Source organism: Macrobrachium nipponense, chromosome 12 (genome assembly GCF_015104395.2).
Source record: "Macrobrachium nipponense isolate FS-2020 chromosome 12, ASM1510439v2, whole genome shotgun sequence".
NCBI lineage: Eukaryota > Metazoa > Arthropoda > Malacostraca > Decapoda > Palaemonidae > Macrobrachium > Macrobrachium nipponense.
Window position 1 is genome coordinate 49,326,329 of NC_087205.1, and position 13,012 is coordinate 49,339,340.

Here is a 13,012-nt window from a genome sequence, read left to right on the forward strand (position 1 = left end):
ATATCAGTGTGTCAGAGAAGCAAGTCATTAGAAGAATTGAGAGAATTCTGTATAAGATCAATTTTGTAAATTCTGCCGGTTATATTCAATTAAACATGTTTGAAAGGTCTGTTTCCAGTATACAATAATAATCATAATAATGATGATGATGATAGTGATGATATTTGAGTAAATCCTGGTAATATTACAGTGTTATGGAGTTTTTGCTTGGTACAAGTATTGATAGTCTATGACATTTGGGCAAACATTAGCCTACCAGAGGCTTCAACTTTGGATGTAACACCCATATGACATTTTTGAGCCATTTTAGGGAAGTATAGGGGGTCTTGTAAGCCATAGAATATGACAGTTTGTACAGTGGGTATACGTAAGTTTCATATGCAGAAATTTCAAATTGCTCACACTCACTTTACCCATAGGATTAATTTTCATGAGAAAAAACTTGTATTGATCCAATGCCATTATTGAAGTAAATTTTATATTTTAATAAAAAAATTATTGTTAATATTTTAAGAAAATTTTTTGTATTTGTGAATTAGAATACAAAATTACTTCTGATTATACTGGTATTTATTGATATTTACAGAGTCCTCTGCACCAACAGCATCTCCTATTGCTGCATCTCGACTAACCCCTCCAAACATAGCTCGGTCAGTGACACCAAATTTAGCACAGTCACCCTCAGGTAATGTTGCTAGGGCAACTCCACCAGGAGTAGCTCGTGCTACTCCTCCAAATTCAAGAGAAACCCCTCCTTTTCCATCTGTTGGAGGTCTTTTGTCATCTAGTCCTCATGTTGGCCCACCTCCTGTTTCCACTCATACACCTCCAAATATCTCCAGAGGAACACCACCAAATAATTCATGTATAACTCCTCCCAATGTTACTCAGTTAGCGCAGCCAGTAGCACCACGTACTACACCTCCAGGTACCTTAGGACCAATGCAAAGGACACCTGGAATGCCTCCTGCAGTGACAGGTCCAGCTGTCCGTGCAAGTGGGGTGGTGATTCAGGGAACACCTGGCTCTGTACGCTCGCCTAGTATGCCCAGCACAGTTCCACAGCAAGTTCATGCCGTAAGTATTTTTTTAACTTACAATATGTAATAAGGATATTTGATTATTTTCTGTACTAAAACTTAAGTAGGTAAATGTAGATGTTTGTGTCCTTATGTGTAGTATAAACCTTGCTCTACCAATAAGTACTTCATCCCTGTTTTAGCACTATTACTGGCAAAAGTCCTTGATGTGCGGTCTCCCAAGGTGATAATCTTCAGCTAGAACTCTGTTCTTTGTTCCGACACGGCATACAAACCTTCGGTCCTTTTACAATAGGAAGGTTACTAGCGGCAGCTGGATAGGTCGTAAGCTTTCGAACAAGGGGTTCGGTAGTTAACTGCTTGTCCGACAGGCGCACGCGCGCGACTAGGAGGTAAACAATCACTTTTGCTTTCGGCCTCACAGCGAGTGGACGTGTGTTCTGCGCTCTCTGCCCGCTTCATCGTCGTTTGCTTTCTTTATTTGTATGGTTGTGTTTCTCTTTGTGGTTGCAAGATTTATTGTAAGTACAATCTTTTCCCTTTTGTTTCATTATTGAAGTGAAATTAATTCTGATCGATCATGGATTCTCTGCGCCCTACTATCGTCCGGCGACTGTGCCGGGAACTGAGGGGCGCAAGTGCGGTAAGTTCCGCTCATTCCCTGAGATCGATCCCCATGTGTTGTGTGCTCGGTGTCGGGGGCGTGAGTGTACCCGCGCCGAGCCTTGTGATGTATGTGTTTCTTGGTCGGAGGCGCAGTGGGGCTTGTACGAGGGTAGGAAGAAGCGAAGGCCGGCAAAGGAGTCGTCGGAGAGCTCTCCCGCGACTCCTTTGGTTATGGACACTTCATCTTCTTTCCTGCCCCCAGCTCAGCTCCCACGGTTGGCGCCTTCCCCTGGGGGGGGATGTTTCCAGGTCCTTCTCCTCACCCGATCTTTCGAGTGTGGAGGAGGGCGCTCGGTACCCTGACGTGGAGTTGTAATCTGGGTCCTCTATCCGTTCATCTACACCGCGCGGACGGGTAGAGACCCCTTCTAACCACCCGACCTTTGCTTCCCCAGGTGCTGCTGCTGCGAGGGACGACCTTGGACAGGTGTGGGCATCGTTGGGTTTGCAGGGCGTGCCGAGTGTCCAGGGGCTGCTCTACCATCTGGCTGGCTCTGTTGCGGTCACGCATGCCACGGTGACCACCACTACCACTACGTTGTCAACCCCAGGCTATGCTGCTCCCCCTTATCTGGTGTATTCGCCGCATGCGGTGTCTGTAACACCAACTTCATCGGTGCAGGGGCCGATCGCCGTGCCACGGGGGAGTGTGATGCCACCGCCACCCGGTTTTGCCGTGCTGCCGAAACCAGACTTCGTGACCGAAGAGCTCGCCCCTGGACCTGCCGCCGATGCCAAGGATGTCGGTGACGCTGGTCCGTCCTCCTGGCTTGACTGTACCATCTGCCGTACCTGCCGTACCTGCCCAGCCGCTGACGAGTGATGAGATGTTGCCGACCACTGCTGCCGTTTCTGTACCTGCCGTTCCTGCCGTGAGTCCGGGCCCTGTTGCTTCGGCAACAGCAGCCCCGGCTCCGCCCTGGATGGCTGACTTGACATCGGTCCTGAGGAAGCTGACAAAGAAGAAGAGGAAGAGGAGGAAGGTGTCGTCGTCGTCTTCGTCGTCGTCGTCTGCCGCCTCTCCCCCTTCGACTTCTAAGGCTTCACAGCCTAAGAAGAAGAAGGTTGCCTCCTCCCCCCCCCCCCCCAAGAAGTCTCCTTCGGGAGCTTCTAAGGGCCCGTCTCGCTCCGGCGAGACAGGGGGTTATTCCGCTGGTCCTCCTGCTCCTTCGGGAGCAGGGCCCGTCTCTTCTTCCCGGGGACCAGAGGGGTGTCGGCTAACACCGGCACTTCCTCACCTGGTGTCAGAGGCTCTGCCACTGCATCAGGTTCCGTCTCGGCCTCTCGTTCGCGAGAGGTACCGAGTGTACGGTCGCCTACCAGCGACCGTGCAGCCAGGAACCAGACGTCTGAGCTCGCTCAGCGTCAGGTTCATGGCATGGAGCGGAAGACTGGTGACAGCCGCTCATGCGACTCTCACCAGACCAGTTCTCGCTCTCGCGGCGACCAGCTGGCTACCCGGGCTGACGTGACGGTCCACGACCGGCCACGGGCTGAGGCTGGGAAGAGGTCCCCCCAGTCGCTGGTGCCAGCTACGGCTGGCACCAGCGACGTGACGTGCCGTGAGGACAAGCACCGGTCTCACTGTGACAGTGGAGCCTGCAGGTCGCCTGACCGTCGCTCTCACAGAGAGCGATCGGGTACGGCAACCAGCACCAGCTCTTCTGACACTTGAGATCGGGGCCGCTGTGCTCAGTCCAGCCGTTCTCCACAGCGAGACGGTTCGACCAGGCCTGCAGCTCGATCGCCACCGCGGGTTGGCGATCACCTGCAGCCCTCCAAGCGTGCTGGTTCTGCCAGCGAGCGAGAGGGGAGCGTCAGGTCTGCCTCTCCCATACCTTCAACCTCCTCGGGTTACACCGGGAGGAGCGAGGTATTGAGGAGTGATCGTGAGGGGTGCGCTCCTCATGATCCCACCACGACGCCCTACGTGCCAGGCACGGTTCTCAGACCGACCAGGACGTATGCGCAAGTGGCTGGAGGAGACCGAGAGGGGTCTGTCGCTGTTCCCCCCCTCGAGGGGGGAGGGTCTCGGGAGGTGCTCCTGTTCGAGGGACTGGACGGTCCTACTCCTCAGGATGCAGTGACTCCAGAGATCCAGAGGAACTTTGCCGAGGTTATTGCGCTGATTCGTCAGCACAACGACCTCGGGGAAGGGTCCCCACGTCCCGGCTCGAGTCGTTCTGGGGCCCGAAGAGGGAACCCAGACCGACGGTGGGATTGCCGCGATCAGAGCTCGCCGACTCCGTTCTGAACCAGGTTGAGTCTCTTGTCTCCGGGCAGGAAGGCTCTCTCATGTCAGGCAGGTCGAGCAAGCTACTTCCGCCTCCTCTACTGCGACAGCGGCGATTCTACGTGCCGTCTGAAGACCCGATGCCGCCCAAACAGGTGAACCTGGAGTTAGCCAGGCTAACACCGAGGGTGTCTCTGCAGCAGCTCCTGTCAGAGAACCTATGGTTCTCGCAGCAAGAGGCACTTGGCCTGGAATCCACTGCCATGGCAGCTTTCCAGACCGTCTCCTGGCTAGACCTGTGGTCCCTCACAGTGTCTAAGGTCGCAGCCAACTCCGGGGGAATCTCCCCCGAAGAAGACTCGGCCTTCAGGAGGCTTTGCCAGTCTGGAGGAAGGGCCATCTCCTTCCTAGCCCACCAGACGGTAAACCTGTGGGCCAACCTGGTACTCCGACGTAGGGACGCTGTCCTGACATGAGTATCCAGGGCGGCTGGGCGTGAGGCGGCATTAGGGCTTCGTAATGGACCTTTACGGAGTTCCTCATCTCTCTTCCCAGGAGAGATGGTGGACGCTGCGGTGGACAGACGGCGCACTGATGACAGTGACCGTCTGGTACACCAGGCAGTTTCGAAGGCTTCTGGGCAGCCTCAAACTGCGGCCAAGCCAAAGAGCTCGGCTAGCGCTTCCTCGGCAGCTAAGACGGTAGCCTCGTCGAAGCCCTGTGGAAAGACTCTGTCTTCTTCGTCTTCTGCCAAGGGGGGCCGTAACCAGCCCTCCTCCCAGTCTTCCTTCTTGCGAGGAGGGTCAGGGAAGAAGTCGAAGAAAGGGGGGAAACGCTAGGGACGGCGTTCCCCCTCATCGCTGCCGGAAGTGGGGGGGTGCCTGGCCAGCCATTGGGCAACTTGGCAGCGCTACGGCGCTGAGACCTGGATAGTAGATGTCCTTTGGGAGGGATATCTATTACCCTTCGAATCTCGGCCACCCCTCACCTCCAACCCGGTCCAACAGCAATCGTACGTTCCAGGCTCTTCGAAGGACGTAGCACTAAGACAGGAGATCCAGACCATGCTGAGCAAACGAGCTGTAGAGATCGTCATGGATCAGTCACCGGGCTTCTACAGTCGTCTTTTCCTGGTGGAAAAGTCTACGGGGGGCTGGCGCCCGGTGATAGATCTCTCTCCCCTGAACCGGTTCGTTCGCCAGACCCGGTTCACGATGGAGACGGCACGCTCCGTGCTCGACTCCATCAGGGAGAACGATTTCATGCTTTCAGTGGACCTGAAGGATGCGTATTTCCAAATACCCATCCATCAGTCCTCCAGAAAGTACCTCCGCTTCATCCTCGACGGGACGGTGTACCAATTCAGGGCACTTTGCTTCGGTCTGTCAACCGCCCCACAGGTGTTCACGCGAGTGTTCACTCTGGTGTCTGCTTGGTCCCATTCGCACGGGATACGTCTGATGAGGTATCTCGATGATTGGTTAGTCCTGGCGATCTCCCGCTCGCAGTTGCTGCAGGACAGGGATCGGCTACTCGAGTTCTGTCGCGATCTAGGGATCGTGGTGAACTTCGAGAAGTCTGATCATGAACCTAAGCAAAGGATGAAGTATCTTGGTATGCTGATCGACATGGTAGCAGGGCGAGTCTTCTCCGCAGACTCTCGGATCAGCAGATTCAGGGAGGCAGCCAATCAGTTCCTGTCTCGGCAGGAACAGGCAGCTCAGCGATGGCAAGTCGTGATTGGACACCTGTCGTCACTCGAGAAGTTAGTTCCTCACGGGCGTCTTCACCTGCGGTCTCTTCAGTGGAGACTAAAGGAGAGTTGGTCACAGGCAACGGATCCCCAAACTTTCCAGTGTCACTGACACCGGAGGTGAGGCAGGACCTAGCCTGGTGGCTGGACGACAGGAACCTCTTAAAGGGAGTGCCTCTCCGCACTCCCCCCCCGGAGATGCAGCTGTTCTCAGACGCATCGACCGAGGGGTGGGGCGCACACCTGGAGGAGTTGCTGACTTCAGGAGTGTGGGACGATCACGACAAGCACCTTCACATCAATGTACTGGAACTCAAGGTAGAGTTTCTCGCGCTCCAAGAGTTCCAGGACCGCTTGATGGGACACTCAGTGGTGTTGATGTGCGACAACACCACGGTGGTGGCTTACGTCAACAAACAGGGGGGCCTAGTGTCTCTCCCGTTGTACCAGTTGACTCGGCAGGTGCATGAGTGGGCCGAGGCTCACTCAATAGAGCTGTCAGCACGCTACATTCCAGGGAAGAGGAATGTAGTAGCGGACAAGCTTAGCCGTCGGGATCAGGTGATAGGGACCGAATGGTCTCTACACCAGGACGTGGCGGAAAGGCTCTTCGACCTGTGGGGGCAACCAGTCGTGGATCTGTTCGCCACCCGGCACAACAGAAAACTTCAGGTTTTCTTTTCAGCCGTGCCGGACCCATGGGCAACTGCAGAGGATACTCTTCAACATCCGTGGGACAACCTCTTCACGTACGCCTTTCCCCCGTTCAGCCTGATTCGCAAGGTGATCAGTCGAGCACTGGTCACCCCGAATCTCAGGATGATCCTGGTGGCTCCCAAATGGCCCCAGGCCATTTGGTATCCGGACCTGCTGGCTCTTCTCGCAGGAGAACCGAGAGAGATTCCCCCTTGGCACAACCTTCTCGTCCAGCCACACGTAGAGCGGTACCACCAAACAGTCCAGTCCCTACGACTTCACGGCTGGCTGTTATCCACCATCTCTTGCGAACGAGAGGCTTTTCTTGTAGCGCAGCAACAGAGATGGCTGGAAACGTCCGTCAGTCCTCTGCAGCTGTGTACCAGGGGAAGTGGGCTGTCTTCTGTGGTTGGTGTTGTAGATGGGGTATATCTCCTCTCAGAGCCACTCTCCAGTAGGTAGCGGATTTCCTCCTATTTCTTCGCCGAGAGAAGCTCCTCTCAGTCCCCATAGTCAAAGGATATAGAGCCGCCCTGGCACTAGTCCTGAAACTGAGGGGATTGGATATCTTGAACTTGTTCGAGATCTCCTTGCTTATGAGGAGCTTCGAAAGGTCTTGCCCACCCAGGGAACTCAGGCCCCCTGCGTGGGACGTGACTCTCGTCCTTAGGAGTTTGACTCGAAGACCCTTCAAGCCACTCTGAGAGTCGTCAGACAGGGATCTGACCCTCAAGACCCTCTTCTTGCTGGCCCTGGCATCGGTGAAGAGAGTAGGGGAACTTCATGGTCTTTCCTTCGATGTACGACACTCCAGGGGATGGGGATCTGTGACGCTCGATTTCGTCCCGAACTTCGTTGCGAAGACTCAGAAACCGTCGGTCCCTGACGACAGGTTCGAGTCTTTCACGATCCCTTCCCCAATGGACTTCACCGATAATGATGCGGATGAGATGCTGCTTTGTCCTGTGAGGGCGCTACTGCGCTATCTGAAGAGAACTCGACACCTCAGGCCTGAGTGTCGACGCCTCTTCGTTAGCACAGGGGTAACCAAGAAAGAAGTATCCAAGAACACTCTTTCTTTCTGGCTGCGTGAAGTCATCAGGAGGACGTATGAGGCTGATGGTAGTGACGACATCGGTACGCCCCGTCCGAGAGCCCATAAAGTCAGAAGTATTGGCCCGTCAATGGCGTTTCGTAAGAACTTCTCCGTGGCGCAGGTCCTGAAGGCAGGTGTCTGGGCCAACCAGACTACCTTCACCTCCTTCTACCTTCGGGATATTGCCCACAGGTCCTTGGATACCTTTTCCTTGGGACCCGTGGTGGCTGCTCAACAAGTTGTGTAGCCAACCCAGACCCTCGCAGGCTGAACAGCATCGAGTCCTGGTGTGACTGTGCGAATGGATGTGAGAATGAGTGAGTGACTGGCTTCTCTTCCCTCTCTTCTTCCTCTACCTGTGGGCAGAGGGTCACGGTCGTCACTATGCTGGATGAGGACGAGATGCAGGTGAGCTATATGACAGAGCCCCATCCTATCCCTTTCATTAGGGGTAGGAGCAGAATATCCACCACTTCCTCCTACAAGGGGGGGGAAGTGGATGCCAACAAGAGACAAACCCATAACTTTATATTTGCTCCTGTACAGGAACAAGTTCTTACATTGCTGGTACGAAGAGACACGCTTGCCTCTCTCTTAGTACTTGGTCCAGAGGTCTGACCATTGATCCTGCGGTGCACACCCCGATCAATCGGACAGAGGCTTGGATCCCTCCCTCGCTCTTACGACCAGGGAGGCATTCCAAGGTTGGGCGAACACCAGTCTGTTCACAAAAAGACTCAGATTCCTCCCACCAAGAAGTGAGTCTTCCTATTGTAAAAGGACCGAAGGTTTGTATGCCGTGTCGGAACAAATGACAATTTGTCCAAAATTGCATTTTTCCTAACTATACAAACCTGAGGTCCTTTTACACATAGTCCCACCTCATGCCACCCCTCAATCTGCAGTTTTTGCTTGGGCCTAAAGCAAAAGTGATTGTTTACCTCCCAGTCGCGCGCGCGCGCCTGTCGGACAAGCAGTTAACTACCGAACCCCTTGTTCGAAAGCTTACGACCTATCCAGCTGCCGCTAGTAACCTTCCTAATGTAAAAGGACCTCAGGTTTGTATAGTTAGGAAAAATGCAATTTTGGACAAATTGTCATATTTCTCTTCATATACATTAGATCTGTGGCAGTTTTCTCTCATCCAGTCAATCTACTTATTACATCCAAATATTTCTCCGCTTGCCTTGATATGGTTTGGCACTGAGAACCTATCATTTACAACTGCCTTCATATGCTTCAGCTTCCTTTCCAGTTTCATTCAAAGATGATGAAGAATCCAGCTCACTGTTTGCACATCTGGGTTCTCGGATGTGTCTGCCAGTTTGAACAGGTATGTTATTTTGCTCCCCTGTTCTCACTGAGGCGTCGTAGAAATGGAGCAGTTGATCTCTTCAAGGACTGCAACTCTCTCCATGAAAGTCTGAAGAGTAGAAGCAGTAGACAGTGAAGGACTGATTGCATGAAGCTGGGATGTAATGGCTGTACAAGGAACGTAGGGTGAGGGATACACGGACGTAGACTTACAGGCAGAAGCAACAACTGACACTCAATTAGTCATCCTTAATAGCTGCAGAAGCTATTCATGTTGAAATCATGTCACAGAAGACAAAACATTCCTGACAGTGGAAGTGGCGAGATGGGATGCTATGAGATGAGAAAATAGTTTCCCCAACCAAGGTTCTCTGGGAAGGCTTAAGGTCGACCAGTACACATGGAAAGTAGCGACATCTACATCCAAACCTGGGACTAAATCACAAACAGAATCTTGTTCTCCTTCTAAGGGGGGAGAGATGTCTCCCCCAAAGAGGGAGCAACCAAACCAACAGTCAAATCTCCTGAACCCCTCTCAGAAACATCTATTGACCAGGCAACAGGTGAACAAGAAGGGGTAAATTCTTCCAAGGGAGAAGCAGTGGGTAAATTCTTCCAAGGAGAAGCAGTGGGTAAATTCTTCCAAGGAAGAAGCAGTGGATGAATTCTTCCAAGGAAGAAGCAGCAAGAAGATGATTCAGGGAAGGAGAAAAGGAACAAAAAGGCATCATTGCGTCGTCTGTCGCCATCGAAGAATGAAAATCTGCCCATGGCTGAGCAATATCTTTCCTCATGCATGTCTTCTTCGACTCAAAACGCCTTCATTGCTCTGGAGACCCATCACGACATTCAGAACAGGGGCCACTTACATTGCAAACGTGAATTCTACTCCAGCTACAAGTTACAGCTGTAACGATAACTGGATTTTTGCCGATCCCCATTTAACAGCGACACCAATAACCAGGGATCAGTGCTGTTATTGCTGATTTTTGGTTATCATCACACTCGGGAACGGAACCCCCACCAATAACCAGGGACTGCTTGTATATGAGGGTCAGTCTCCTCAAAGGAGACTAGGTTATGGAAGTTTAGGGCAATCATGGGTTTGCATGGTAAATAAACAAACATACACAAAAGGTACAATATACACAACTCAAAAACAGAAATATAGAACCAGTTACAAAGGAAATAGCAGGAAGAGGAAAAATTGGCTTTTAGTAAAAGATGAGCAGCGCACATCTGCACTAAAATGTGGTTAAGAGAACACTGATGCATCTCAGGATTTTTTGGGGCGAGCAAGATGAGGCACCTCCCATTTGCTGACCTCTTTGGATGATGCTACATATTACTCCACCATAACTTGATTGTATTATATTTAAATTTTTCTTAACCGATTTCCAGGTAGTGCAGAAGAAATACGTATCCCAATGTAAAGACCTTAGGTTTGTATTGTAGGAAAAATACAAAAAATTTGCTTTTTCATTAACCCTTTAATGCCGATTGGTTGTATTAAACGTTGATATAAATTGTCTGTTGGGTGCCGGTTGGAAGTATATGTGGCGATATAAAAGTTTTTTTAAAAATTTGCGGAAAAATAGTTATATGCTTACTAGGCGAAAACTTTTGAAATCACGCGCCTTGGGGGATGCTGGGAGCTCACGGAGCAAGGCGTTGTTTTGTTTACAATCATAACCCAGGCACGCAAGCGTGAATTTCTTTCACCTCGCACTAAAAAGCATCAGCGACACATCTCAGAAATTATTTCGTCACTTTGACATAATTTTTGCACCATTTTATATTAGCCGTTACATGGAGTATTATATATGAAAATGTGCACAATTTCATGTAGAATACAACAAAAAACAACTCATGGTTGTAGCTTTTATCAGTTTTGAAATATTTTCATATAAATAACGATAAGTGGCAAAATTTCAACCTTCGGTCAACTTTGACTCTACCGAAATGGTCGAAAAATGCAATTGCAAGCTAAAACTCTATATTCTAGTAATATTCAATCATTTACCTTCATTTTGCAACAAATTAGAAGTCTCTAGCACAATATTTTGATTTATGGTGAATTTATGAAAAAAACTTTTTCCTTATATCCGCGCAGTAACTCTTCCGTAAAAATCATAAATTTTTTCGTCCGATTGTCGTAATGTTTGCACCATTTTAAATTAGCTGTTACATAAAGTTTTATATATGGAAATGTGCGCAATTTCATGTAGAATACAACTAAAAACAACCGATGGTTGTAGCTTTTATCAGTTTTGAAATATTTTTATATAAATAACGATAAGGGCCAAAATTTCAACCTTCGGTCAACTTTGACTCGACCGAAATGGTAAAAAAATGCAATTGTAAGCTAAAACTCTTACATTCTAGTAATATTCAAGCATTTACCTTTATTTTTCAACAAATTGGAAGTCTCTAGCACAGTATTTTGATTTATGGTGAATTTATGAAAAAATAAATTTTTCTTTACGTCCGCGCGGTAACTCTTCTGAAAAAAATCATAAATTTTTTCGTCCGATTGTTGTAATGTTTGCACCATTTTAAATTAGCCGTGACATAAAGTTTTATATATGAAAATGTGCACAATTTCATGTAGAATACAACAATAAACAACCCATGGTTGTAGCTTTTATCAGTTTTGAAATATTTTCATATAAATAATGATAAGTGGCAAAATTTCAACCTTCGGTCAACTTTGACTCGACCGAAATGGTAAAAAAACGCAATTGTAAGCTAAAACTATTACATTCTAGTAATATTCAAATATTTACTTTTATTTTGCAGCAAATTGGAAGTCTCTAACACAATATTTCGATTTATGGTGAATTTATGAAATAAACTTTTTCCTTACATCCGCGCAGTAACTATTCCGAAAAAATCATAAATTTTTTCGTCTGATTGTCGTAATGTTTGCACCATTTTAAATTAGCCGTTACATAAAGTTTTATATATGAAAATGTGTGCAATTTCATGTAGAATACAACTAAAACAACCCATGGTTGTAGCTCTTATTAGTTTTGAAATATTTTCTTATAAATAACGATAAATAGAAAAAATTTGTCCTTCGGTCAACTTTAACTTGACCGAATGGTCGAAAACTGCAATTGTAAGCTACAACACTTACAGTCTAGTAATATTCAATAAATTACCTTTATTTTGCAACAAACGGGAAGTCTCTAGCACAATATTTTTATTTATGGTGAATTTTTTAAAACATCTTTTTTTTTATGTCCACGCATTATGAATTCATGCATCATTTTGTGATAATATTTTCTCTGTGTTGCCCTGATTGTTTTACAATGTGTTATATACCAAAATGATCGCAATTTAGTGTACAATACAACAAAAAAATTAACTCGTCAGCTTTAACCATTTTGCTCACATCGCGATTTGTATACAATTATATATGAATTTTTTTTTCGCGCTGCCATATATCCCAATATTTATATATGATAATGATATTTTTTTCATTTCTGATGGTTGCATACTAAACTTCAGGCAATGACAAAAAAAAGGAGCCAAAAATGAACTCTTAATCTTGAAAACTAAGCGTGCTGTGATTTAAAAAAAAAAAAAAATTTCCGCTTCGGCGCTCACTCGCGAACGCCGCTGGCATACGGGAGACGATTTTTAAAATACCGCTTCGGCATTTAAGGGTTAATTTGATTATTACTGTTTCAGTCTATACTATCAATCATTTCTTTTTCTTAGGTATGATTTTAGGTAAATGTAGTAGGTATTACTTTTTTGAAATTCCAGGTGAGTGTCTTTCTCTTCCTGCTGCTGCCGCTACTAACTGAATGACTCCTGTTTATTTTTAACAGGCATTTAGTTTACCTGGTAATCATAAGGAATAAATCTTGTGTACACCAATTTTAGCTTGGTATCTAAATTAAGATAGTCATGAATAGTGTAATGGCTCATTATTTTGCTTAGAGAAGTCCATTTTTCCTTGCTACACTTGGTGCATTTTAGTTTAGTGCTAGTTTCACATTAGGTATATAATTACACATCAACTTTAATTATCAAAAGCACAATCATTTATGTAGCTTTGATAAAACATACTGATAATCTTGTACATACTAGTGCACAAGCTTTAACTAATTTCATATAATTAACCTAGAATTTAGTTTTTTGTTTTCATATTCTTTGCAATTGTAACTACTCAAAGGGGAAGAAAGGGAGTGGTTGGAGGGTAG

General features: G+C 47.8%; 1 protein-coding gene across 1 annotated transcript in view; it reads left to right on the forward strand.

Annotated features, from left to right (window-relative positions):
• LOC135224520 (PAX-interacting protein 1-like) overlaps nt 1-13,012 on the forward strand; it is a 363,885-nt gene that overhangs the window by 106,573 nt on the left and 244,300 nt on the right. The window contains exon 5 of the mRNA XM_064263576.1: nt 587-1,077. Within this exon, the coding sequence (XP_064119646.1) occupies nt 587-1,077 (491 nt within the window). The remainder of the gene's footprint in view (nt 1-586; nt 1,078-13,012) is intronic.